Raw genomic sequence first — 27,507 nt, forward strand, 5'->3', positions numbered from 1 at the left:
AAAATTAAGGGTCCATTTTGTGTAGTATACTTATAGTTGTTTCAAGAATTAAATTTGTAGTGTAGTCAATTATATTTGATGGAGCGTGTGAATGTGTTAGTTCTTCAGTCGTGCCTGACTCTTTGAAATCCCATGGGCTGTAGCCCGCCAGGATCCCCTGTCCGTGGGATTCTCCAGGGAAGAATACTGGAGTGGGTTGCTATTCCCTTCTCCAAGAGATCTTCCTGACCCAGGGGTCAAACCCGGGTCTCCTGCATTGCAGGCAGATTCTTTACGATCTGAGCCACCAGGAAAGCTCTTACAAACCAGAGAACTTCCCAGAACGTGTAATACTTTACTTGTCTTTCCAAAAGGATACATTTTCAAAACATGAAGATATAAACAATTATTTGGAGGGGAAACTTCACAGGGCCCTGGTATTTACCTTACAAACTTGTGTGGCAGCTGCATTCTGTTTTCTGGAGGGGCTAAAATATTTCTAGCAGCAATCTGTAGACCTCAGGCCTCTCATTCTCCAAGTCTTCTGGGGGCTGCCTGTGGCTACCACAGAGATGCATGAACGGAGGAAAAGCCAGCCATCCCTCAGTCCACCCGGGAGTCCCTGTTTGGACCAACCATCAGGAAAATTTCTGTCTTTCCTAACAGCCAAAGAACAGAAGAAAGGAAGACACACTTGAGAGTAACTGGAAGCAACGTTGTAATATCAACCATTTCTAGCCCTTTCTAAACACCGAGAACTACAAATAAGTCCATATGAAAGCATCCAAAAATTTAAGCATACACTTCATAAGACTTCATAGAAACCATACATCCAAATAATTTGGAATGGGATTGGGGCGGGGCGGGGGGGGGGGTTATTACCCATTCACTGCAGCCAGGATACAAATCTTAAAGATCTAGCGTCAGGGTCTGATTCTTCCACGTGCAGACTTAGAACAAGTTATATCAGCCCTAGGCCTCAGTTTCCCAGTCTGCTTAAAAGGCGTCAGGACACCAACCTGGCAGGTCTAGGTACCATGGACTCCATCCACTGGGCTGCAGGATCAGCGGGAACAAGGGCCCTGGTCTCTCTTGCTCACCGTTATATCCCCAGCACCTAGTATACGTCAGGTAGAGAAAAAGTGTTAAGAATTTGCCAAAATGACACGTAGATAAAGGATGATCCGAATGAATTAGGCTCTTGGTTAGGTAAAACGTCAGCTCCCGGCCCCTGTCCCTCGTATTTCCTGTGCCTCTGGCTGTTAGGGGAATTCACCCGGGCTCTGGGTTCAAGCCCTTGGAAATGAAGGTGGGGGTCTCTCCGCGCGCTCCCACTGCATTCGGGGGAGGAGGCGCGCGGGGCCCCGAGGCGCTCATCTCCGCTCCCCGCCACCAGCATGGCCCCCAGCGCCGCGTGGTTGGCCACCCTCGCCCCTCGGCTGAATCTGAGTCGCAAGATGGCCGGAACAGGAAAAAAGGGGGCCCGTTTTCCCATTCCCTCTGGCCCCCAAGCCTCAGCAGGGCCGCCAGCCGGGTGCAGCGTCTCCCGCCCCAGGCGCACCGCGGGGCCCACTCGCCGAATCCACAGAGACAAAGGCCCGGGAAGGCGGGCTCCAGTGGGGCCTCGGCGCCGCCCCTTGAAGGCAAGACAAACGGGGAGTGAGGATTGCAGCAGCCAGGCCCACGGGGTCTGCAGCACCTTGGCTTGCAGCGGCGAAAAAGACGGAGGAAGCCACGGCTTCGCGGGCACCGAGATGCTCCGGCCTCCCCTGCGCGCCTGGCGCATCCCGGACTTCGACTCACCCCAGCCGCGCGCTCCTGGGCGGGCGCCGGGCGCTGCAGGCGGACGGGGGCAAGGCTGGGGACGCAGATCCCAGGGGTGCTGCTGGCGCAGGCGGGCCCGTAGAGGCCGAGGAGCAGCCAAGCGGGAAGCGGCGGGCCGGCTCCTTCTTCCAGGGCGCAGGGTGAGGCCTGTGTGTTCTGGGCAAGTTGTGGCGGGGCGAGCCGCCTGGCGCCGCTCCGGGCCCTCCCAGATTCGCGGCCACGGGCGCCTCCGGATCCCCCACCCCCCTCCCGCCCCCTCCCCTCCGCGATCTCCCTCTAGCCTCTTCTCTCGGCCTCCAGGCTTCTCTGGCAGCTGGGCGGGACCGTGCGCGTCTAGACCGCAGAGCTAAAATGCGCTTGTCCAATCCCGCTGTTGGCGCAGACACGTGGTACCTAGGCGCTCTCTGTTGCTGGCGGGGGATGCTAGCCCCTGGAAGGTTTTTCAAAGAGAGACCAGATTCACTCCTACCCCGTGGTTAGCCTAAACCCTCAGCTAGCTAATTTCCCATAGAGGCAGGAGCTTTATGTGAATTCCTTCTAAGAAGAGATACGTTTTAATCGCAGTAGTCTGCAGATGCAAGAGACCTTGAAGAGTCTAGCTAATGCAACCTTGGGAAAACCGGATTAAAGACCACGTGCCAAAGCACGCAAGGATTTAAGATTTCTGTGCCTTGGCACGTGATTTCCCTTCTCCTTTAGTTATGCCCATTTTAGGGCGAAAAGCATTGATCTCTGTTGGCAGGAAGCTTGTCAGTGGGATAGAGGGGTTGGATGTCCTGGGTCAAGAGCAAGGTGACTATCTTTGAAGCTAAAAGTGGAACACGGTCTCTAACAATGGGACAAAATTCCATTTTTTAAAATAATGAGTAATCCTTAACAACCTTGAGGTTGACCCAGGTTGAGAAATCTGAGTGCACCTTTTGCAAAATCTTAGTGCCTGTTGTAGCAAAATTGTTCTTCGGTTAGAAAGGAGTAACTACAGAATTTTTGTTGGATGTTATGTTACTGTAAAAGGCCTTTCCTTGTGTTTTCTCCTTGACGGAATTTATAGACTATTTAGCATGAGGCTTCAAACGTAGTAATAGCTCAGTATGTATTTATGTTGAATTCCTATCTTGTTTTCGTTTTTACTTAAAATCATAAGGCCTTGGGCTTCCCAGGTGGCTCAGTGGGTAAAGAATCCACCTGTAATACAGAAGAGGTGGGTTCGATCCCAGGATCAGGAAGATCTTCTGAAGAGGGGCATGGCTACCCACTCCAGTATTCTTGCCTGGAGAAACCCGTGGACAGAGAGCATGGTGGGCTGTAATCCATGGGGGCACAGAGGTTGGACAGGAAGCGAAAGGACGCACGCGAGACAGCCTTGGCGGTTTTTGTTTTTTTAATTTGTTCAGTTTCAATTTAATGCTTAAATTTGAAAGATTCACAATCCCATAAAAATGTTCCAAAGTAGTATGAGTAAAGATTTCTAGATAGAAATTTCAGGCAATGTGAAGGCGATATGGCCACTGCTTTGCAAAATCTACACTTTGTAGCACTTCGTGGGGTGCAGGGGGCGTGGGTTGTGCGCGCACATGCGCGCCCATAGGATGATTACTTCATCAACATGATTTGATAATACACCTTTTTCGTTATGGGTATTCCCATTCCCAACTCTGAGCATATTGTGACACATGTGTAGAATTGGAAGAAGTAAGATGAACCAGTGACACGCCCGGATTTGTCACGACACAGCCCCGTGTCATGACAAGGGCAAACGTGATTTTCCATCTGGGAAATTTGTGGTCTTAAAGGCTAGCAGCTTAGATCCAGGCAGAACCCTTTACCAATTCAGGCTGACCTGCCATATAAAGGAAAGTCAATTGGATTGGGAGCCTGAAGGTAAAGAATGTTGCTGTGTTAGTCGCTCAGTCCTGTGGGACTCTTTGCAATCCCATGGACTGTAGCCTGCCAGGCTCCTCTGTTCATGGAATTCTCCAGGCAAGAATACTGGAGTGGGTTGCCACGGCCCTCTCATGGAGATCTTCCCGACCCAGGTATCCAACCCACATCTCCTGCATTGCAGGCAGCTTCTTTATGGTCTGAGCCACCAGGGAAGCCCCAATGCAAAGGGGGTGGAGTTCAAACAGAGAGGAGCTACCAATAGCCCTGGGAAGGAGCAAGAAAGACAGTGAACCCAGAGGGTTTCTCATTATCCTCAAATGTAATCAGAAGTTTGCTTTGGATCCCCTCATTGCCACCAATCTGTTAAAATACAAAATTCAACCACATAAATTGGAAGACCTAATTGGTTGTGTTAAATGATTCACGAATCGGACAACATCTCATCTAGCAAGCAGAGAAATAACACAAATTGAGTATCAAGCACAATTTGTCTGAAGATGAGTCAGATGAGTGGCAGGGTCATTTTAAGACAAGAGGACCTTCCATCTCAGCCTGACCCCTTAGGAAAGTCTAAGAAGCGAATGGACTAGGTCCTCCCAGAGCCTGTGATCGCCACACTGCACAGAACCTCAGACCTTCCTCACAGTCCGAGCCAACTTCTGGAGCCTATATGGGTTGCTCCCCTCAAGTCCATTTTCTCAAAGATGGACAGTATTGCTTATGGTTAGGCACATAGGGTGGCCACAGTCAGCGGACTACTTAGAAGTACTAAACAGGTACACAGGTTGGAAGGTATAACCCTCAAATACACAAGGCCCCTCTCTGGTCCGGATGGCACCAGGATAGGAGAAGAAGAGCTGCTGCCTGGGAGCTTGGCTGAGTCCAAGGATTCTAAATTCAAACCTGGATTTGTAGGCTCAGCTTTCTTGGAGTAACTTGAGATGTGATGCTGCTGCCAGGCAGTTATAAATGTATATAGCAAACTCTCTGCGTGCCTGCTCAGTCACTTCAGTCGTGTCCAATTCTTTGCGACCCTGTACACCGTAGCCCACCAGGTTCCTCTGTCCATGGGATTTTCCTGGCAAGAATACTGGAGTGGGGTTGCCATGCTCTCCTTCACGGGATCTTCCCAACCCAGGGATCAAACCTCTGCCTCCTGTGCCTCCTGCCTTGCAGGTGGATTCTTTACAGCTGAGCCACTGGGGAAGTCCTGCAAACTCTCTAGGGCAACCATTAACAAGATTAATATGCTAAGACAGGAGGTAAATGGAATGATGTAAACTGCTCCGTTAGAAACAGAAAAGGCAGGAAAAGGGGGCAAAAAGAAAGAATAAGCGGAATGAATAGAAAACAGTTGCAAACATGGAAGATATTAACCCAGTGATATTAATAATCATTTTACATGTGAATGGTCTAAATGAAACAATTAAAAAACAGAGCTTCTCAGAGCGGATGAAAAAATACAAAACAAAGACCCAACAGTCTATTACCTATAAGAAAGTCACTTCAAATATAAAACTTAAGATAGTTTGAAAGTAAACGGATGGAAAAAGATACATCACAATTCAAAAGAAATCCAGAGCAGCTGAATTAGTTTCAGACGAAGGAGGCCTCAGAGCAAGAAAAATGTTCAGGGATTAAGAGGAATATTGTATAATGTTGAAGGGGGTCAATGTTCCAAGAAGACATAATACTTAACCAGTATGTATGTACTTGTATGTACGTAAGAACAGAGCATGAAAATAAATGAGGCAAAACATAACTGCAAAGAGAAATAGACAAATCCACAATTACACTTGGAGATTTTAACATCCCTCTTTAACAGTTAATAGATCAGCTAGAACAAAATTGACCTGAATAGTATTATCAATAAACTTGATCTAATTGGCAATTATAAAATACTGCATCCAAAAACAGGAGAATACACTTTCCTCTCCAACTTGCATGGAACATTGAGAAAGATAGGCTGCATTCTGGGCTATGAAACACACCTTAGCAACCATGAGAGAATAGAAATCATACGACATATGTCCTCAGACCTCAATAGAATTAAACTAGAAATCAGTAGCAGAAAGATAGCTGTAAAATTCCCCAATATTTGGAGATTAACCAACACTTCTATGTAATATATGGGTCAGAGAAGAAATCTCAAGAGAAATTTAAAAGCATTTGGAACTAAATAGAAACACAACTTATTTAAATGTGTGAGATGCAGTGACAATAGAGCTTAGAGGGAAATTTGCTCATTAGAAGTGAGTCTCTATGTTTGACCTACACCCAAGAGGAAAGGAATCATGTTTGCCTTTTGAAGGAAAGAAGCATCAAAGATTTTGAGGCCATATTTTGAAACCACATTGCAACCAGTACCATCATCTCCCTTTCTTTGATTGTTCCCCGGTGGCTTAAGTAGAGAAAATGATTTGGTAGCAGTCTCAACTTAACAATTCAATTGAACTATTTATGTGTTGCCTTAAACTGACTTGGATCTGGAAGGTGAGTTAAAAAACAAAACCCAAACCTAACTTTCATGGAAGGTGGCTTAGTCCTGGTGTTTGGAGTGATGTTCAGATAAGAACTTGTATTTAAATGTCGTACTTTGGACCCCCTGATGAATTTAATCACAACCAGGGCTTCCCTAGGAGAAGGTAATGGCACCCCACTCCAGTACTCTTGCCTGGAAAATCCCATGGATGGAGGAGCCTGGTAGGCTACAGTCCATGGGGTTGCTAAGAGTCGGACACGACTGAGCGACTTCACTTTCACTTTTGACTTTCACGCATTGGAGAAGGAAATGGCAACCCACTCCATTGTTCTTGCCTGGAGAATCCCAGGGATGGGGGAGCCTGGTGGGCTGCCGTCTATGGGGTCCCACAGAGTTGGACATGACTAAAGCAACTTAGCAGCAGCAGCATGCTAAAGCATGCTAAAGCAACTTAGCAGCAGCAGCAGCAGCAGCAGGGCTTCCCTAGTGGTTCAGTGGTAAAGAATCCACCTGCAGGAGACGCAGGAGACATGGGTTTGATCCCTGGGTGGGAAAGATCCTCTACAGGAAGGCAAGGCAACCCACCCCAGTATTCTTGCTGGGAAAATCCCTTGGACAGAGGAGCCTGGCCGAATACGACCCATGGGGTCACAAAGAGCCGAACATGACTGAAGTGATTGAGCATAGCATAGCATAGATACTGATGAGAGAAGAGTCAAACTATTTTAATCAGAAGCTGATTGCCATGAGCATGGTAGGATAGCCAAGCTGGGTTTTCCCCTGGTGGTTAACATCCTCTACATGGGCACAGGCATCTTGGGCTCCCCCACCCTACCCCCTGAGATCTGGGAGACCATTTCAATGGCACCTCTTGCACCCAGCATTCCAGGTCTAGAGAGGGCTTTTTGTTAAGAGCAGTCACTTCCCATAGGAAATGGATACAGAATTTTAATTCAATACACTTTCAAGCCTCCTTTCGTTAATGTGTCTTCCTGCTCTGCAGAAGCTAGAAACCTAAAATCTGTGCTTCCCCAACTCCTTTCCCACTTATATTCTGGAAGCAGATTGGTTTCTGCCAATTATACACACTCATAGCTTAGTTGGTAAAGAATCCACCTGCAATGCAGGAGACCCCGATTTGATTCCTGGGTTGGGAAGATCCCCTGGGGAAGGGAAAGGCTACCCACTCCAGTATTCTGGCTTGGAAAATTCCATGGACTGTATAGTCCATGGGGTCTCAAAGTGTTGGACATGACTGAGCGACTTTCACTTTCACTTGAATGATTCACTTGAATGATTCACTTGAATGAATCATTCACTTGAAGACAGATGTGAGACAGAAGCAATTTTCCTGCTATAATTTTTGCTGGCAAGCAAGGTCATACGCCTCAGAGTGTCCAGGGTGTCAGTGGGTAAAGGGAGCAGCTGAATTCCATGTCTAGTCAAAACTTTCATCATGTCAAGTGGCTGTTGAGATGGCAGCGACTGCACTGGGTTTTTTTAATCAGAGAATTAAACTCCCAAACCTAAAAGTCCCAATGCTACTGTTTCCCATCCCAAACTGCTCTAGCCTTTTCTATGATTTTGCAAGTATCTATTAGGTGCAAATATCTTGAGATGCAGGTTCGATCCCTGGATTAGGAAGATCTCCTGGAATAGGAAATGGCAACCCACTCCAGTATTTCTTGCCTGAAAAATGCTATGGACAGAGGAGCTGGTAGGCTACAGTCCATGGGGTCTCAAAGAGTCAGGCACAACTGAGCATGCATCCATGCATGCACCTTGCTGCTTTAACTACCTAGAGTGGCTTCGACTTCCTACACTAAAGCCATACTGATGTCCTTTTTATTACTAAAAGATTATATCAAAGATGTGGTGAATTGGTGCCTGGACTAGATAAACATAAACTATCCAATCCTTTATTCCCTTTTCCCAAAATCTTTGAATTCCTTCCCTGTTAAAGGGTTTCTGACTTTGAAGATATAATTGATTGTGAGACAAAGTTCAGTGCACATCTGCTTTGAAGTCTTTCTCCCAACTTTTCATACTATGAATACACAACCTCTGGGAAGGGCCATATCTACCAATACCTTCAGCCCCATCCAAATTAGGGACTGTGCTTCTTGATCTAGAAACCTCAAATTCTGTTCCCATAAACATTCTCCCAATTTGGGGAGGGGGGTATAAATTAGCAAATTCCTACATCATCTAGATTTCTAAATCTTCCATACCAGTGTTCTTCAGGATTGTCTCACCCACGCTCCCCACCCCACCCCACCCCCAGGTGATGCTAAATTGGTATTCTGTTGCCATAGCAACAGTGTGGCTTGGCTCCTGAGAGGAAAATGATTTGTTCTCACCTGCAAAGGTAGCAAAGCTTTCTCTGCCAAAGAAAGCAGAGGGAGGAGTTATTTCAGGATGGCTGAAGACTTCAGCTCCTCTCAAACTTGCAGATGCTCTCAAACTTTCATCAGCATTTCCTGAAAGACTTGCTGAAACATAGATAGCTCCTACCAGTACAGTTTCACATTTAGTAGATCAGGGCTGGAGCTAGAAATTTTGCCTCCTTAATAAGTTCCCAGTTGATGCCATTGGTCTAGGGACCCCACTTTGAGAACCACCACTGCATTCAGTTTTACAAATCCTCTTAAATGTCACCCTTTCCACTTGCCAGGATCCACTGTCTTCTCATCAGTTCTCCAGCCTTCATAGAACGAATGTGAACCCAACTCACAAAATCCGTTTCGGGGGTAGGTTTTGTATGTTCGCAGTCTTACAGCTTTAGGTGAAAATTGATTTTTTTCATCCAAATCATAGAAAGACCTGGAATATTGCCAAGGTGAAATGTTGAGATTTGATCCTTTTCTCTTAAGTTATACATAAGATGAAGAAAGGTCAGTATACCTAGTTGTCCAGCATTCTTCATCCTTTTAAAGTGATCAGTGGCAGCAACTACTTAGCCCCAACCTTAGTGGACAAACTATTTCAGTGAATGTTAATCAGAGTCTCAGATTCTTTTACCTCATTTTAGTCAAATAAGTAATTCCAGACATCCCACATTTCCCCAAGAGTGCCTGTTCTCAGGCACCAGTTTCCATATCAGTTAAATTTCTTTGCTCATCAGCAACAGAAAACGATTCTGTTAACTGACAGCAATGATGGACCTGCGTAGCTTGGATATAAATTGGGGACTCTGGATAAAGCGTTTATGAAGATATTTTGTACTAGCTGTGCAACTTTTTTAAAAAATAGGATACACGTTTATCTCATTTAAAGAAAGTCTAAGGACTTTCCTGGTGGTCCAGTGGCTAAGACTTCAAGTTCCCAATGCAGAGGGGCACAGGTGTAACCTCTGGTCAGGGAACTAGATCCTGTATGCCCCAGCTAAGAGTTTGCACACCATAACAAAAAAATTATGCATGCTGAAACTAAAGATCATGTGTGCTGCAACAAAGACCAGGCACAGTCAAATAAATAAATTAATTAAAATATTAAAAAATTAAGTAAGTCCAGAGAGAGGCAATTCGAGGATGAGTGACTCCACAAAGTTACCAGACACTCAAGCTTCTTCCAGCTCAACCCTGATGTGTGGAAGATGGGTGCTGCAGTTTCCACAGTCAGGTCTCATTAAATGAATTTAAAATAATACTAGAAAAACTCTGACCAGAAGTGCAGCCTCCATGAGTATTTTTCTTGGAGGCAAATACAATGACACATGAAACCAGAAAAAACTTCTTCAAAAATGACTAGTAGGAACGATATTCTGGTGTTCTTGCATATCCAAAACTGCTGATCTGTTGGCTTTATTCTTGAATAAGTTTTGCTAATTGCCCATGGCACTGAATGTTTGGAAATGACTGACCCATTCTAAATGTTTATTAAAGTAATGATTGGCAGAAAAGGGACTCATGTGAAAGACGGGTAAACAATATGCAATGGTACACTCATTCCTAAGGGAGAAAAGGAAAATAAGGCAAAGGAAGAAATGTACCAACATATAAGAAAAATTTCCAAGAATAACGGAAGACTTGACTCTGTATATTAAAAGAATGCTCCTGGTATGGAAAAATTGCACATAGTATGCAATGTGTTTGCATTTTAAAAATCATTATATGAATGAATTTTTCACAGTTTTATTTTTTAATCCACTCTCCTTTTGATGGAGGAGGTATTTTCAATTTGTGGCTCTTATAAATAAACCCACTAACAACATTAGAGTACAAGACTTTTTGTGGACATATGTTTTCATTTCTATAAGACCAATGCCTAGGAGTGGAATTCATTGCTAGGTCATTGAGTCAATATAGGTTTAACTTTTTAACACATTACCAAAGTTTTCCAAAATGGTTGTCAGTCAGTTCAGTGACTCAGTCGTGTCCAACTTTTTGCGACCCCATGGACTGCAGCACGCCAGGGCTCCCTGTCCAGCACCAACTCCGGAGTTTACTCAAACTCATGTCCATTGAGTCAGTGATGCCCCTTGCTTTAGCAGCTTTCCACAAATTATGATAATGTAGCATTTTCATTATTATCTAGTTTTTCATAATCTGGAATTTTCATGAATTTTTTTTTTTTTACCATGACTAGTTTAGAGATACATTTGGGTTTCTAGGGCTTCGAAAAATCTGTTAATTATTGACTTTCAATTTAATTGCATTATGGTCAGAGCACATAATATATATGATAATGATGGTTAGGGATTTTTAAAACTTCACCTGTGGATGACTACTTGGTCAACTCTGCTCAGGTGCTCAGTCGTGTCTGACTCTTTGCGACCCCATGGGCTGCAGCACGGCAGGCTTCCGTGTCTATCACCAGCTCCCAGAGCTTGCTCAAACTCATGTCCACTGAGTCAGTGATGCCATCCAACCATCTCATCCTGTTGTCCTCTTCTCCTCCTGCCTTCAATCTTTCCCAGCATCAGGGTCTTTTCAAATGAGCAGCTCTTCGCATCAGGTGGCCAAAGTATTGGAGTTTCAGCTTCAGCATCAGTCCTTCCAATGAACATTCAGGACTGATTTCCTTTAGGATGGACTGGTTGGACCTCCTTGAAGTCCAAATGACTCTCAAGAGTCTTCTCCAACACCACAGTTCAAAAGCATCAATTCTTCGGTGCTCAGCTTTCTTTATAGTCCAACTCTCACATCCATACATGACTACTGGGAAAACCATTGCCTTGACTAGATGGACCTTTGTCAGCAAAGTAATGTCTCTGCTTTTTAATATGCTGTCTAGATTGGTCATAGCTTTTCTTCCAAGGAGCAATTGTCTTTTAATTTCATGGCTGCAGTCACCATCTGCAGTGATTTTGGAGTCCAAGAAAATAGAATCTGTCACTGTTTCCACTGTTTCCCCATCTATTTGCCATGAGGTGATGGGACCAGATGCCATGATCTTAGTTTTCTGAACGTTGAGTTTTAAGCCAACTTTTTCACTCTCCTCTTTCAACTTGTATCAAGAGCGTCTTTAGTTCTTCTTCACTTTCTGCCATAAGGGTGGTGTCATCTGCATATCTGAGGTTATTGATATTTCTCCCGGCAATCTTGATTCCAGCTTGTGCTTCATCCAGCCCACCGTTTCTCATGATGTACTCTGCATATAAGCTAAATAAGCAGGGTGACAATATACAGCCTTGACATTCTCCTTTCCCAATTTGGAACCAGTCTGTTGTTCCACGTCCAGTTCTAACCATTGCTTCTTGACGTGAATACAAGTCTCTCAGGAGGCAGGTAAGGTGGTCTGGTATTCCCATCTCTTTAAGAATGTTCCAAAGTTTGTTGTGATCCACACAGTCAAAGGTTTTGGCGTAATCAATAAAGCAGAAGTAGATGTTTTTCTGGAACTCTCTTGCTTATGACTATTTGGTAGATTTCTGAAAATGTTTCATGCATCCTGGAAAAAATATTTACCCTAATATTACCCTAAGTAAAGTATTACCCTAAAAATATTACCCTAAATAAAAAATGTTTACTCTAATATTTACATATTAGAGACAGATCATCACCTCTCTCTCTACATATAGAGCTGTTAGATTCAGTGTCTTTTTTGGGGGGTTGGGGGCTACTTTTAATTTCAAATATTATTTATTAATTATTGTGGTGGGTAAAATCATGCTCCTTGCTCCAAAATTCGTGTCCACTCAGATCTTACAGTGTGCACTGTTTGGAAAGAGGGTCTTTGCAGATGTAATCAGTTAGGAAGAAAAGGAGAGGACACACAGAAGAATGTCATGCAAAGATGGAGGCAGAGGTTAGGATGATGCAGCAACAAGCTAAGAAAAGCCAAGCATTGTTAGGAGCCTCCAGAAATGAGGAAAAAGCAAGGAGGGATTCTTTTCTAGAGCCTTCAGGGAGAGTGTGGCTCTGGCAACACCTTGATTTTGGACTTCTAGTTTCCAGAGCTGTAACAGAATAAATTTCTTTTGTTCTTAAGTGAAACCATGGGTTAAATCCATTGCACTTGTAACCTGCCTTTGTTGATCAAGGTCATTTTAATTGTTACCACCAAAAACTTGCCTGTCCTCCAACCTGCTGGTAACTTATACAAGATGTTTGCCTGCGTTGTTTTTCAGGAAATTGGAGTCAGCTGTGTCTCCTTCTAGCTCAAGCCAGTTAAGACTGGTTAGGATGGCCTACCCTTCAACTGGGCATGCGCCCGTGCCCACTATTTGACCTTTTGACATCAGAGGGCTTAAAACTCAACCCTCAGATCTTGAGCACGCCGCTGTTTTCTGAGCTAGCATCCTATGAAGAATCCTGTAGCTTATTGCACCCCTGAAAAATGGTAATTACCTTACCCTTTTCTTATGTCCAGTCACCTTTCCCCACAATCCCCACACCTCAGACCACTCTGCTTCTTTATCTCACAAACCCCACAGCCCCGCGCCTTTGGGGAGGTGGGTCTGAGACTCACTCTCTCCTTGCTTGGCTGCCTTGCAAGTAAATGCATTATTTGCTGCAGAGCTTGTCATGTCAGTGGGGTTTGCTACAAGTGGATAAACCAACCTAATTTGGTAACAAGACCATCCAGTTTGTGGTAATTTATTATGGCAACCCTAGGCAACTAATACAATTATTTTTTACATCCACCTATTCTTGTTTTGTGTATGCCAGTTTTAGTCCATTCTTTTTTTGTAAGTATGGATGAGATTTCCTTATCTATGTCTTGAAGCCTCCTTAGCCTCTTTAATTAACTTTCTTTTAGGTGTGTTTGGCTCTGTTGTTGATTCGTTGCCTTTTTTAGCTTTACAAAGAAGAAAGTGTTAGTCGCTCAGTCGTGTCCGACTCTTTGCGACCCCGTGGACTGTATAGCCTGCCGGCCTCCTCTGTCCGTGGAATTCTCCAGGCAAAAATACTGGAGTGTGTAGCCATTCCCTTCTCCAGGGAATCTTCCAGACTCAGGGATTGAACCCTGTTGTCCTGCATTGCAGGCAGATTCTTTACTGTCTGAGCCACCAGGGAAGTCCTTTTTAGCATTTGAGTTCTTGGTATGTTTTGCAGTTTTATTCTGTAGTTCCGTTTAGAGTGGAAAAGACAGTTGTTTACTTGCTTCTTCTCTTGCTGTTGCTGTTCAGTCAGTAAATCGTCCCCGACCCGATGGATTGCGGCACGCCAGGCTTCCCTGTCCTTCAGCATCTCCCAGAGCATGCTCAAACTCACCCATTGAGTCGGTGATGCCATCCAGCCATCTCATCCTCTGTCTCCCTCTTCTCCTCTTGCCTTTAATCTTTCCCAGCATCAGGGTTTTTTTTCAATGAGTCGACTCTTCACATCAGGTGGCCAGAATATTGGAGCTTCAGCATCAGTCCTTCCAATGGATACTCAGGTTGATTTCCTCTATGATTGACTGGTTTGATATATCCACTTTTCTTTCCCTGTGGTGCCTCTTTCCTGTCCTATACTGGCAGTTCCAGGCTGAAATTGCAGAGCCAGCAAGAAGCGGCTTGATTACCCATTCCTAGGTTTCTACAATACCATGTAAACAAGCAGCTGTAACAGAGCTGCTGCTGGTGGTGTCAAGCACCCAGGAGAACAAGAAAACTATTTCTGGATTACCTTTGGTCTAAAACAGTGGCTAGCATCCCCCAGGCTTCTGGTGACACATGCTCTTGTGGTGTTTTCCCCATTTCTAGTCCATAGAAATACTTACCTTGGCTTAGGCTCCAGCAAGTTTCATTTTCTTTTTTTTTTTCTGTTTGTTTTCTCATTTTAGTTTCCATATCATTGCTATGAATTTGTAATAGTGGCTCAACAAGTGAACGCTTTGAGTCCAATTGCCATTGGTCTTTCCAGACCTTAAGTATGTATCAAAAATATTTTGGCTATAGCCGATGGAGCTATAAATGAACAGGTCAATTCTGGATTCAAATTCTATTTTTCTTTCCATTCCTGGGCAATCACAAGACCTTGTATGTTTTGGCAGAGTCACAACACCTTGAATATATTATAACCAGGTAACCTGATTACTCACTTGGTCCTAATCAATCCTATTATTACCAACAAAATACATGCCATATTTATTTGCATATCTCAGTCTCCATCTCTTGTTATTACTGTAGTTCAAGCTACCATCATCTTTTACGTGGTCTACACCAATGGTCTCCTAACTGGCTCACAGCTTATCCCTTTCTTATTCATATGGGAGCCAGAGGGATTGCTCTTAAACCTAAATCTAATAATGTCAGCCCTTTGTTTAAAATCCTTTGGTGACTTCTTGTTTTCAATGGGATGAGATAAAAACTCCCTTTTAACAGCCTAAATGGCACCATATGATCTGATTGTTTCCTGCCTCCTGACATCATGTTCTACTACTGTCCCCCAAGTTTATTACATTTCCACATTCTGTTCCTAAAACACCATGAGACTGCTTTTATTTCAAGGTCTTTGCACTATTTCCCCTGTCAGGTTTCTAAAGTGACTGACTCATTTTCATAAATCAGGCCTCTTTCTTGCCTTCCCCCATTCTTGTACCTCCACATCTATCAGCAGTCCTATTGGCTCTGCCTCCAGAAGTGAAAGTTGCTCAGTTGCGTCCGACTCTTTGTGACCCCATAGCTATACAGTGCATGGACTTTTCCAGGCCAGAATACTGGAGTGGGTAGCCATTCCCTTCTCCAGGGGATCTTCCCAACCAAGGGATCAAACCCAGGTCTGCCACATTGCAGGCGGATTCTTTACCAACTGAGCCAATATTCCAAATCCTCACACTTCCTTCTGTCTTTGCCATTATCACCCTGGTCCATGGAACCTTGTTACACTCTCAGTCACTGTAACAGATATATTGATATTAGGGCTCACTGATTATCCGGGTGCCCCAACAAACTTCTGCATCCTTTTCAAGTTATATGTAGTCATGTCACTCGCCATAGCCAATGGAGATACAAATGAACAGGTGACTTCTAGATACAAGTTCTATTTTTCTTTCTGTTTCTGGGCAACCACAAGACCTTGTATGTTTTGGCAGAGTCACAACACTTTGGGTATATTATTCACTGCTTGTAGACATCTGCACAGGACCTGCCTTGGACTTTGTGCACTTTAATTGTAACCCAGCAAGTTTGGTATGTTGTAGTTTTATTATTCGAGTAAAAATATTTTCTCATTTCCCTTAATACTTCCTTTTTAACCCATGGAGTATTTAAAAGTCTGTTGTTACAAGTGTTTGGAGATTTTCCTTTTCTCCCTTTCTTCCTTCCTAGTTTCCTAACAGAAACTACTTTTCTGTTATTGATTTCCTGGTTAATCGTATCATGGTTAGAGAACATACCTTATGTAATTTAAATTCTTCTAATTCTTTTATAATTTTAATTCTTTTAAATTGGTTAAGATTTGGTTCATTTTATGACCTATCTTGGTGAATGTTTCACGTGCGCTAAGAGAATGTGTATTGGATAGAGTGTTCTATAAATGTCAATTAAATTTAGTAGCTTGATGATCAATTCTGCTGAATTTTTCTTGCTGATTTTTTGTCTATTCATTCTATGTATTACTGACAGAAGAGCATTGACCACTCCAACTAAAATTGTGAACGTCTCTTCCTCCTTTCTGTTCTGCCAGTTTTTGCTTATATATTTTAAATCTGTGTTGTTAGAAGCGTATTATGTAGGATTATTGTCTTCTTGATGAATGGAGATAAAGTGTAATGTCCCACTTTATCCCTGATAATTTTCTTTGCTTTAAATTCTACTTTGTCTGATACTAGTGTCATTGGCCCCTTCATGGATCATAGCATTATGGTGAAGGGGCTTGCATAACCCAATGAAGCTATGAGCCATGCTACACAGGGCCCCCCAAGATGGCAGATCATAGCGAAGAGTTCTGACAAAATGTGGTCCACTGGAGGAGGGGATGGATGTGAGAGTTGGATGGTGAAGAAAGCTGAGCGCCGCAGAATTGATGCTTTTGAACTGTGGTGTTGGAGAAGACTCTTGAGGGTCCCTTGGATTTCAAGGAGATCCAACCAGTCCATCCTAAAGGAGATCAATCCTGGCTGTTCATTGGAAGGACTGATGTTGAAGCTGAAACTCCAATACTTTGGCCACCTCATGTGAAGAGTTGACTCACTGGAAAAGACCCTAATGCTGGGTAGGATTGAGGGCAGGAGGAGAAGGGGACGACAGAGGATGAGATGGTTGGATGACATCACCAACTCGATGGACATGGGTTTGGGTAGACTCCGGGAGTTGGCGATGGACAGAGAGGCCTGGCGTGCTGCAATTCATGGGGTCGCAAAGAGTCGGACACAACTGAGCGACTGAACTGAACTGGAGGAGGGGATGACAAACCACTCTCCAACCCTGTACAGATGTGAAAATTGGACCATTAAAAAGGCTGAGTACTGAAGAATTAATGCTTTGGAATTGTAGTGCTAGAGAAGATTCTGCAAGGAGATCAGACCAGTCAATCCTAAAGAAAATCAACCTGAATATTTGTTGGAAGAACTGATGCTGAAGCTGAAGCTCCGATACTTTGGCCATCTGATAGGAAGAGCTGATTCATTGGAAAAGACCCTGATGCTGAGAAAGACGGAAGGTAAAAGGAGAAGGATGAGGATGAGATGGTTAGATAGCATCACCAACTCAATGGATATCAATTTGAGCAAACTCTGGGAGCGAATGGAGAACAGAGGAGACTGGTGTACAGAGCATGGCATTGCAAAGAGTCTGACACGATTTAGCAACTGAATAACAGTAGATATAGTTGGCCACTCCAGCTTTCTTTTTAATGTGTTTTTTCATAGTTGTGCGGAGATCTAAAAACATTCTTTTCAACTGTGGTAAAAAATTTACCCTCTTAACCATTTTTAAAGTGTATAGTTCAGCAGTGTTAAGTGTATTCACATTGTTGTGCAACAGATCTCTAGAACTTTTTCACAGTGTGAAACTGAAACTCACAGAAACTCACAGAGCCCACTGAACAAGTCCCCACTTCTTCCTCCCCCATCCCTCTGACAACCACAGTTCTGCTTTCCGTTTCTACAGGTTTCACTATTTTAGGTGCCTGCTCCAGCTTTCTTTCGATTGGTGTCTGCATGATAAATGTCTTTCTATTCCTTTAAAACTTTTTTTAAAGTGATAATTCACGGAAGAGAAAATTCATTCATTGAAAATCTGCACTCCGTGGTTTCTAGTATATTCACAGATACATGCAACCATCACCATTGCCTAAAGGTAGAGCATTTCATCATCCCAAGAAGAAACTCTATACCCATTAGTATTTCTCCATGTTACCACTAATCTTTCTGCATTTATGGAACTACCTATCTTGGGCATTTCACACACATGGAAGCATACAATTTGTGACATTTTGTAAGCGGCTTCTTTCACTTAGCATAATCTTTTTTCAAGATTCATCCATGTAGCATGCATCTGTACTTCATTCCTTTTTTATAGCCAAAAACATTTTATGATTTTTTAGCACAGTTTGCCCATTCTCTTATTGATGGACACCTGGACTATTTCCACCTTTTGACTATTATGAACATATAACAGCTAGGAAGGTTTGGATACAAGGTTTTGTGTGAACATGTTTCCAGTTCTGTAAACTATATACCTAGGAGTAGAATTGTTGGGTCACTTGGTAACTCTGTTTAACATTTTGATGTTTAACTGTTTTCTAAAGTTTCTGCACCATTTTACATTCCCTATAGCAATCTGTGAGTGCTCCCATTTCTCCATACCCTCACCACCTTTTGCTAATGTTCATCTTGATTATAACCATCCTAGTGGGTATGAAGTTGTCATTGATTTGCATTTCCCTAGTGGCTAATAAGGGAGATGTTTAGATAGCATCACCAACCCAATGGACATTGAGCAAACTCCAGGAGGTAGTGAAGGACAGGGAAGCCCAGTGTGCTGCAGTCCATGGGGTTACACAGTCAGACATGACTTAGTGACTGAACAACAACAGCTAATTATGTGGAACATCTTTTCATGTATGTCTTGGCCTTTTTTTTCCCCATTTTTCTTCATTAGAATTTTTTTCTTTTTTGTTTTGTCTTGGCCGTTTTTATATCTTGTTTGGAAAAGATCCAAACAAGATCCAATTCCTTTGCCTATTTTAAAAATTGGGCTGTCTTTTTATTTTTGAGTTCTAAGACAGTACTTTATATATTCTGGGTAAAGTCCCTTACCAAATATGATTTGCAATTTATTTCTTCAATTTTTATGCATTGTCTTCATTTTCTTGATTTTTTTTAAGAAAAATTTTGTTTATTTATTTATTTTTGGCTGTGCTGGGTATTCATCACTTTGCTTGGGCTTTCTCTAGTTGTGGTGGGTGTGGGCTTCTCATGTTGGTTTAGGTCAGTTCAGTTGCTCAGTCGTGTCCAACTCATTGTGACCTCATGGACTGCAGCACGCCAGGCTTCCCTGTCCAAAACCAGCTCCCAGAGCTTACTCAAACTCACGTCCATCGAGTCTGTGATGCCATCCAACCATCTCACCCTCTGTTGTCCCCTTCTCCTCCTGCCCTCAGTCTTTCCCAGCATCAGGGTCTTTTCCAGTGAGTCAGCTCTTCGCATCAGATGACCAAAGTATTGGAGTTTCAGGTTCAACATCAGTCCTTCCAATGAACACCCAGGACTGATCTCCTTTAGGATGGACTGGTTGGATCTCCTTGAAGTCCAAGGGACTCTCAAGAGTCTTCCCCAACACCACAGTTCAAAAGTATCAATTCTTTGGGGCTCAGCTTTCTTTAGTCCAACTCTCACATCCATACATGACTACTGGAAAAACCATAGCTTTGACTAGACGGACCTTTGTCAGCAAAGTAATGTCTCTGCTTTTTAAAATGCTGTCTAGGTTGGCAATAGCTTTTCTTCCAAGGAGCAAGCGTCTTTTAATTTCATGGCTGCAGTCACCATCTGCAGTGATTTTGGAGCCCCCCAAAATAAGATCTGTCACTGTTTCTATTGTTTCCTCATCTATTTGCCATGAAGTGATGGGACCAGATGCCATGATCTTAGTTTCTGTATGTTGAGTTTTAAGCCAAATTTTTCACTCTCCTCTTTCACTTTCATCAAGAGGCTCTTTAATTCTTCACTTTCTACCATAAGTGTGGTATCATCCACATATCTGAGGTTATTGATATTTCTCCCAGCAATCTTGATTCCAGCTTGTGCTTCATCCAGTCTGAAATTTTACATGATGTACTCTGCATGTAAGTTAAATAAGCAGGGTAACAATATACAGCCTTGACGTACTCTTTTCCCGATTTGGAAACAGTCTGCTGGTCCATGTCCAGTTCTAACTGTTACTTCTTGACCTGCATACAGATTTCTCAAGAGGCAGGTCAGGTGGTCTGGTATTCCCATCTCTTTAAGAATGTTCCACAGTTTGTTGTGATCCACACACTCAAAGGCTTTGGCATAATCAATAAAGCAGAAGTAGATGTTTTTATTGAACTGTCATGCCTTTTTGATGATCCAACGGATGTTGGCAATTTGATCTCTGGTTCGTCTGTCTTTTCTAAATCCAGCTGGAACATCTGGAAGTTCACGGTTCATGTAGTGTTGAAGCCTAGCTTGGAGAATTTTGAGCATTACTTTGCTAGCGTGTGAGAGGAGTGCAATTGTGCAGTAGTTTGAGCATTCTTTGGCATTGCCTTTCTTTGGATTGGAATGAAAACTGACCTTTTCCAGTCCGGTGGCCACTGCTGAGTTTTCCAAATTTGCTGGCGTTTTGAGTGCAGCACTTTCACAGCATCATCTTTCAGGATTTGAAATAGCTCAACTGGAATTCCATCACCTCCACTAGCTTTGTTCGTAGTGATGCTTCCTAAGGCCCACTTGACTTCACATTCCAGGATGTCTGGCTCTAGGTGAGTGATCACACCATCGTGGTTATCTGAGTCATGAAGATCTTTTTTGTATAGTTCTTCTGTGTACTGTTGCCACCTCTTAATATCTTCTGCTTCTTTTAGCCATATCATTTCTGTCCTTTATTGTGCCCATCTTAGCATGAAATGTTCCCTTGGTATCTCTAATTTTCTTGAAGAGATCTCTAGTCTTTCCCATTCTATTGTTTTCCTCTATGTCTTTGCATTGATCCCTGAGGAAGGCTTTTTGTTCCTTGCTATTCTTTGGAACTCTGCATTCAAATGAGTATATCTTTCCTTTTCTCCTTTGCCTCTTGCTTCTCTTGTTTTCACAGTACAGCCTCCTCAGATAACCATTTTGCCTTTTTGCATTTCTTTTTCTTGGGCATGGTCTTGATCACTGCTTCCTGTACAGTGTCATGAACCTCCGTCCGTAGTTTTTCAGGCAGTGTATCAGATCTAATCCCTTGAATAGCTTCTCTTATTGCAGAGCACAGTCTCTAGAGCTCAGGCCCAGTGATTGTGGCTCATCGGCTTAGTTGTCCCGGGGCATGCGGAATCTTCCCGGACTGGGGATTGAACCTATGCCCTCTGTATTGGCATGTAGATTCTTAACCATTAGAACACCAGGGAAGTCCAGTGGTGTCTTTTGAAGTACAAAATTTCTAAAATTTTGTGAAATTCATTTTATCCAATTTCTCTTCTGTGCTTGTGTTTTGGTGTTGTACCTAAGGTTTTATTCAATTTAGGACTATGAAGATTTATTCCTGTTTTCTTGCAAGGGTTTTATAGTTTTAGATTTTACATTCAGATCTATGACCCTATTTGAGTTATTTTTCATATATGGTCTAAGGAAAGGGTCCAGTTTCACTCTTTTGAATATATTGAATAGATATCCAGTTGTCCCAGCATCATTTGCTTTAGTAACTACATTTTCTCCATTGAATTATCTTGGCATCCTTGTTGAAATTAGTTGATCAGTGTAAAATTTTACCTTTCCTGTAGACAGCTTATAAGTGATTCAAGTTATTTATGTTTTATTTATCCATTTTGACACTCTTTTAATTACTATAACATTTACATTTAATGCAATTATGTATACATTTGGATTTAGATGTAAGGATTTGGAAAAAAAGCATTAAGCCCTTATGATTTATGTTATAGAAGTTTCGTAAGTCTTTTTCAAGACATTGGTTATTATAACTTCATTTAGTTAACTTAGAAATTTACAAGGTTTACGTTTTTAAGTGTTTATTATATATAAAATATATAATGTATTAAAACTGCAGAAGACACAGAACTGCTTTTTTGTTGAGATACAATTGACATTTAGCATTGTATTAGTTTAGATGTTTAACATAATGTTTTGAAATACACATGTTGTAAAATGATTACCACAGTAAGTTTAGTTAACTTTAATGACCATACATTTATAATTTTTTTCTTATGATGAGAACTTTTAAGAACTCTCTTAGCAACTTTCAAATATACCATACAGTATTGTTAAACATAGTCACCCTGCTATATATTACATTCACAGGAATTTTTTATCTTGTAACTGGAAATTTGTACCTTTTGACCACCTTCAGTATTTCACAATCCTCCCCCACCCACACCTCTGGCAACCACCAGTCTGTTCTTTTATCTATGAATTCAATTTTTTTTTTTTCATATAAAAGTGAGATCATTCAGTGTTTGTCTTTTTCTGTTTGACTTGTTTCACTTAGCATAATGCCCTCAAGCTCCATTCACGTTGCCTCAAATGGCAGGACTTCCTTCTTTTTTTTTATGGATGAATAGTTCATTGCATATATATGTATCTAAACACACTATATTCATCCATTCACCTGCTGATGGACACTTAGATTGTTTCCACGTCTTGGCTATTGTAAATAATACTGCAATGAGCATGCTGGTGGAGAAAGAGCTGTCTTTAAGTCAATATTAACTCATTCCAATTGTTGAAAGATTCACCTATTTATCAGAAATAGTATGTGAACCTTTAAAAATACAATTTTAAACCTTACCAAATATTAAAGAATCCTTTTCATGCTTCAAAATTTTTATCTTATAATTATTGTAAAATATGCCATCATTTACATGCACTTGTTCATATTTTAAAAAACAAAGTACACTTAATGAACTTTTTCTTATAGACATTTTGATTATCTGGACTATAATATGCTTAGAGTGTATATGTAACAGATTTTAAATCAAGTAATTAACAATTTACCAAGTGAAGGGAAAAGAGGGAAAATAGGAAAAAACAAGAGAGGAGCAGGTTTTAGACAACTAAGAAACTGTCTCCCTAAAGTGCTAGTTCTCTTTCTTCTGCAAGGAAAAGGAAGTTTAGATGCAAAAAAAACTTATTGGATACAATCACTCATTACTGTTGACACTGTAGTCCTTCACAATTAAGTACACTTTATTTCTGAAATAATTTTAGAATAAAGCTGCAAGGATACTACAGAGAGGTCCTAAACACTCATTTATTTCCCCCTATTGCTAACATCTTACATATAATCATGGTACATTTGTCAAAATTAAGGAAGTTAATAATGGTCCATTACTATTAACTACACTTGAAACTTCAGGTGGATTTCAGCAGTTTTCCCAGTAATATCCATTCTCTATTTCTGGATCTGGTTTAAGATAGCACCTTTTAGTCATCATGTCTCCTGAGTGTCCTCCTGTCTATTAAGTTTTGAGGAGTACTGATCAGGTATTTTAAAGACTGTCCCTCGATTTTCTTTTAGGTGATTTTTTTTTTTCATATTTACACTAGATTATAGAATGAAAGGAATATCCCAGAGGTGAAGTACCCTGCCCATGACCTTGAGTCAGGAGTACACAGAATATCTATAGCCTCACATTAGTACTATTTACTTTGACCACCTGGCCAAGGTAGTGTTTGCGTTTCTCCACCCTAGTCTTTAAAAGTTAGTCGTAAGTCCACATTCAAGGGAGAGGGGAGTTCAGGTCTACCTCCTGAAGTGGGGGGTGGGGGTGGGGAGGAAGGGAGTATCACGTTAAGTTGAGTAGTGTTCCCCCCTAAAGATATCTACGTTTTGAATCCCCAACAACGTTGTATTTTATGGCATAAGGGATTGCGTGCATGTGAGTAAATTGAGGCTGTTGTGGGCAGAGAATATCCTGGATTATCCGGAGGGATTCTAAATAATTAATTACAAAGATCCTTATAAGAGGAAGGAGGAAGGTCAATAGAGAGAGAAAATGATGTGATGAAGGAGACAGGTTGATGTGTCCAGAAGCCTACTAACAACATAAAAGAAGGTGGTCAAATAGACAGAGGACTGGCTTTAAAGCCAAATTTCTACCTGAACACCAAAGTTGGATCAGAGTCTTCAAATTGCTGCAAAGAAGTAGTAAACTTAGAATGGTAATGTTTTACCATCAGGTTGGCACAAACTATGGAAATCAGTTATATTTGGTGATGGTATGTGGGGACATAAATAGTTAGGATTACAAATTACCCTGAATTTTAGGGAAAATAGTCTAACAGTATATCTTAAATATTAAATGTGCAGTCTTTGACAAAGTAAGTCCATGTTTAGAAATCCCTTCGATAGAAATGAAAGCTCAAGTTCATAAAGATAAATGTAGAAGGATGTACACTACGGCATTCATTATGCGAATTACAATACTGCCTATTTTGTTTTTAATTTGGTGCAAAAAGATGTTATAAGTATCATACTTGGTTTTGAACCATTTATTTACCCTCATAGCTAATCCATCAGCAAATCTTACCTTCTTTACCTCCAGAAACTGTGTTCTAGATCTGTCCATTCCTCTTTGCCAATATTATTTTACTGGTCAGTAAACACAAATCAGTATATTTTTATATATTACAATTATATAATATTGGTGGTTTTGCATATACCACAATTTAAATATTCTACTATTATTTTAAATCTTTTACTATCATAGTGAATAGGTGCTATTAATTACAGTAGGGTGTTTATGTTTAATTTTAAAAAGGACTGCATAAATGTTGATAAATGCAAACAATATTTATAATTTTCTCTACAATCACTGGATTACTTTGGTTTTATTGGCAGGGGTGATCAGGTGAAAACCATGCCCAGATGAGCACTGAAGAAAACATTCCTAAGCGTTTTATACATAAAGATAATTTTAGCCCTGGACACTAATTGCAGTCTAAAATAATGTTTCCTTTCTTTGTTGTAAAGTTCTCTCTTCCACGGGATACTTTGTAAATCTTAGTTTTAAGACTTCAGGCTTCACTGATATGCAAGTTGATCAATGAATTTTTAAAATCACTCAACATTGAAGGCCCTTGTCATTTTTTTTATTATCTATAGCACAAGGTCTATTCTCTCCTTAATCATTTTTAATTTCCATTCTTAGAACTTCTTTAGCACTGCTCTTAAGATCAAAATCACAGACAGGCAGCATTCTGGTGATAATTCACGGTGTAGTATTATTTGTTTGGGCTCCCCGTGGTGGCTCAGTGGTAAAGAATTTGCCTGCCACGCAGGAAACTTGGGTTCAGTCCCTGAGTTGGGAAGATCCCCTGGAGAAGGAAACAGCAACCCGCTCCAGTATTATTGCTTGGAAAATTCCATGGACAGAGGAGCCTGGCAGGCTACAGTTCATGGGATGGCAAAGATTCAGACACGACTGAGCGGCTAAACAACAACAACAAATTATTTGCTTACAAAATTCTTTCCTCTTTATGTTCAACATTTTGTTAGCTGCCTTGGCCACAGTACTTTATCCAGATGATGTCTTCACTAACTACTTGTGGACACTAAAATCATCTGCTCTTTTTTCACTAACACTGCCTTGTGATGGTCAATAAGGAAAAGTAAAGTGAAGGTGTTAGTTGCTCAGTCATGCCCAATTCTCTGCGACCCCATGGACTGTAGCCCGCCAGGCTCTTCTGTCCACAGAATTCTCCAGGCAAGAATACTGGAGTGGGTAGCCATTCTCTTCTCTAGATCTTCCCAATCCAGAGATTGAACCCGGGTCTCCTGCATTGCAGGCAGATTCTTTACTATCTGAGCCACCAGGGAAGCCTTATAAGGGAGAGGACAAACAAAAATTAAAAACAAAACAAAAATTAAACAAAAATTTTAAAACAAAAATTAAAAAAAATTCCAAAGAGGAGTCTCATGATCTCACTCTTGTTAGAAGTATGAATAACACTTGTTTGCATGTGTGTGTGCTAAGTCACTTCAGTTGTGTCCGACTCTTTGCAACCCTATGGACCTTAGCCTGTCAGGCTCTTCTGTCCAAGGGATTCTCCAGGTAAGAATACTGGAGTGGGTTGCTATGCCTGCCTGCAGGTGATCTTCCCCACCTAGGGATCAAACCAGTGTCTCTTGCATCTCCTGCATTGGCAGCCTGGTTCTTTACCACTAGCCCCACCTAGGAAACCCACATAATACTTTATAATTTAGAAAAATTTGTACCCCCTTCATGAAACCTGGAAAATCCCATGGATGGAGGAGCCTGGTAGGCTGCAGTCCATGGCATCGCGAAGAGTGGGAATGGACTGAGCGACTTCACTTTCACTTCGCATTTTCGTGCGTTGGAGAAGGAAATGTCAACCCACTCCAATATTCTTGCCTGGAGAATCCCAGGGACAGAGGAGCCTGGTGGGCTGCCGTCTATGGGGTTGCACAGAGTCGGACACGACTGGAGTGACTTAGCAGCAGCAGCAGCATGAAACCTCAGAACAAACCATTGAGGCTATCGGTGTCATACCCACTTTACAGATGAAGATAGCTGTAGATAAGAGGTGTGGTGTGCAGCTAAATTTCGTGGATTTGAATCCTCCCCTGTTCACATTATATTGTATTGCTTTCCACCACAACTACTAAGGGACTGTGTTTTTGGCTTGTTTTTCCTTTCTGCAAACCATTTCCTTTGCATTAGTCCCCTCTGGAATAAAAGCTTAGAAAGCTTTTTAGCCTTCTGAGTGTATTTTTTAGGAAATCACGAATTCACTATGCTATTTATCATTCATGAGTTCTAAAGTGTACAGTACCACCAAGGAAGCAAATGTAATGTGGTAAAGTAATAACTTTACACTTGACAACGCTGAACACAGAAAGGCATTACTGTCTCACCCAATGGGAAGCATCACTGGTGTATAGTGTGTGTTGCGTTGGAGATGCCAGAGGAAGTGGATGTGAACAGGTTTAACGCCCACACTGCATAACTTGAACTTTACCTTGTTCAAGTTCATGTCTCTCAAGTTTCATCTGATGAGCACAAGATACAAGATCCAGTCCTAACAGCTCTTTCTTTTTTTCCTCCTTATAGTTGACGTCGGCTGTACTCTCAACAGCCCTTTGCTCTCTTAGCTGCTGTGCTTCCTAGGTTTCTTTTGCACAAAATCTTCCAGAATTGCTCTTTTCTGGACACGCTGGTCCCCTGGACGGTCGGGGGGTGGGTCCCAAGCTTCCATGCCATTCTCACTTAACCTGCCTTAGGACCCTAACGTACTTGATTGTGCCTGAAAAGCTCCCTGAAATGCTCCCGGCTCCATCGGTTAACCCTACTTTACTGCGCTCCAGGTTCTCCTGATCGTTTCTCGAGCCCTCCTCAGGGTTCGGTCCGTATTGGTTCCGAGACGCTCAGCGGGAGGGCAGCAGGCTCTGCGACTCCTGTTCCGCGATCCAGCCCCGCAGACTTCCTGGTACCAAGTCTGGCTTCTCATGCCGGACGCCGCGGCCTCCCTTCTCTCTCTCTCCAAACAACACACCGGAAAACCTCGGACTGCTGACAGCCTTCTCCTAGCCGATCCGGCGCGCGGGGGGCCGACCCAAAAAGAGTTGGGCGGCCTGCGCATGCGGACTCGGTGGCCGCCACACAAGCCTCCCCGGGCCGCCTCCCCACGGGCCGGCCGCGACGGTTTGGAGCTCCTGACAGCTCCGCCACCGGCAGACGCAGCCGCGTCTCGTGCTTCCACGTTATCCTATCAGAGACGGGGCGGGGCGGCGGCTCCCGCGGCCTATCAGCGCGAACCACGAT

The 27,507-nt window shown here is 42.4% G+C and overlaps 1 protein-coding gene across 1 annotated transcript; it reads right to left on the reverse strand.

The window, feature by feature from the left end:
* Positions 1–424: 424 nt before the first annotated feature.
* On the reverse strand, positions 425–27,193 carry LOC145528656 (uncharacterized). The gene is made up of 5 exons (XM_081547303.1): positions 27,041–27,193; positions 26,705–26,849; positions 1,783–2,233; positions 999–1,096; positions 425–638 (listed from the first exon to the last, which is right to left on the reverse strand). Exons 1-5 carry the CDS (start codon positions 27,191–27,193, stop codon positions 583–585), a joined length of 903 nt encoding a protein of 300 aa, XP_081403429.1. The 3' UTR covers positions 425–582.
* Between the last annotated feature and the right edge of the window lie 314 nt (positions 27,194–27,507).

The sequence above is a fragment of the Giraffa tippelskirchi genome, chromosome 12 (assembly GCF_054371585.1).
Source record: "Giraffa tippelskirchi isolate mGirTip1 chromosome 12, T2T-mGirTip1v1.2.pri, whole genome shotgun sequence".
In the NCBI taxonomy this organism is placed as follows: domain Eukaryota; kingdom Metazoa; phylum Chordata; class Mammalia; order Artiodactyla; family Giraffidae; genus Giraffa; species Giraffa tippelskirchi.

Bases quoted from the DNA above. Each gene is read 5' to 3' on its own strand.
- LOC145528656 (XM_081547303.1), bottom strand. From the start codon at position 27,193: ATGAGAAGCCAGACTTGGTACCAGGAAGTCTGCGGGGCTGGATCGCGG. The intron at 1,097-1,782 runs GTGAGTCGAAGT...GACGTATACTAG, and splicing joins CCCAGGAGCGCGCGGCTGGG to GTGCTGGGGATATAACGGTG. The intron at 639-998 runs GTTGGTGTCCTG...TTTGGCTGTTAG, and splicing joins ATGGTACCTAGACCTGCCAG to GAAAGACAGAAATTTTCCTG.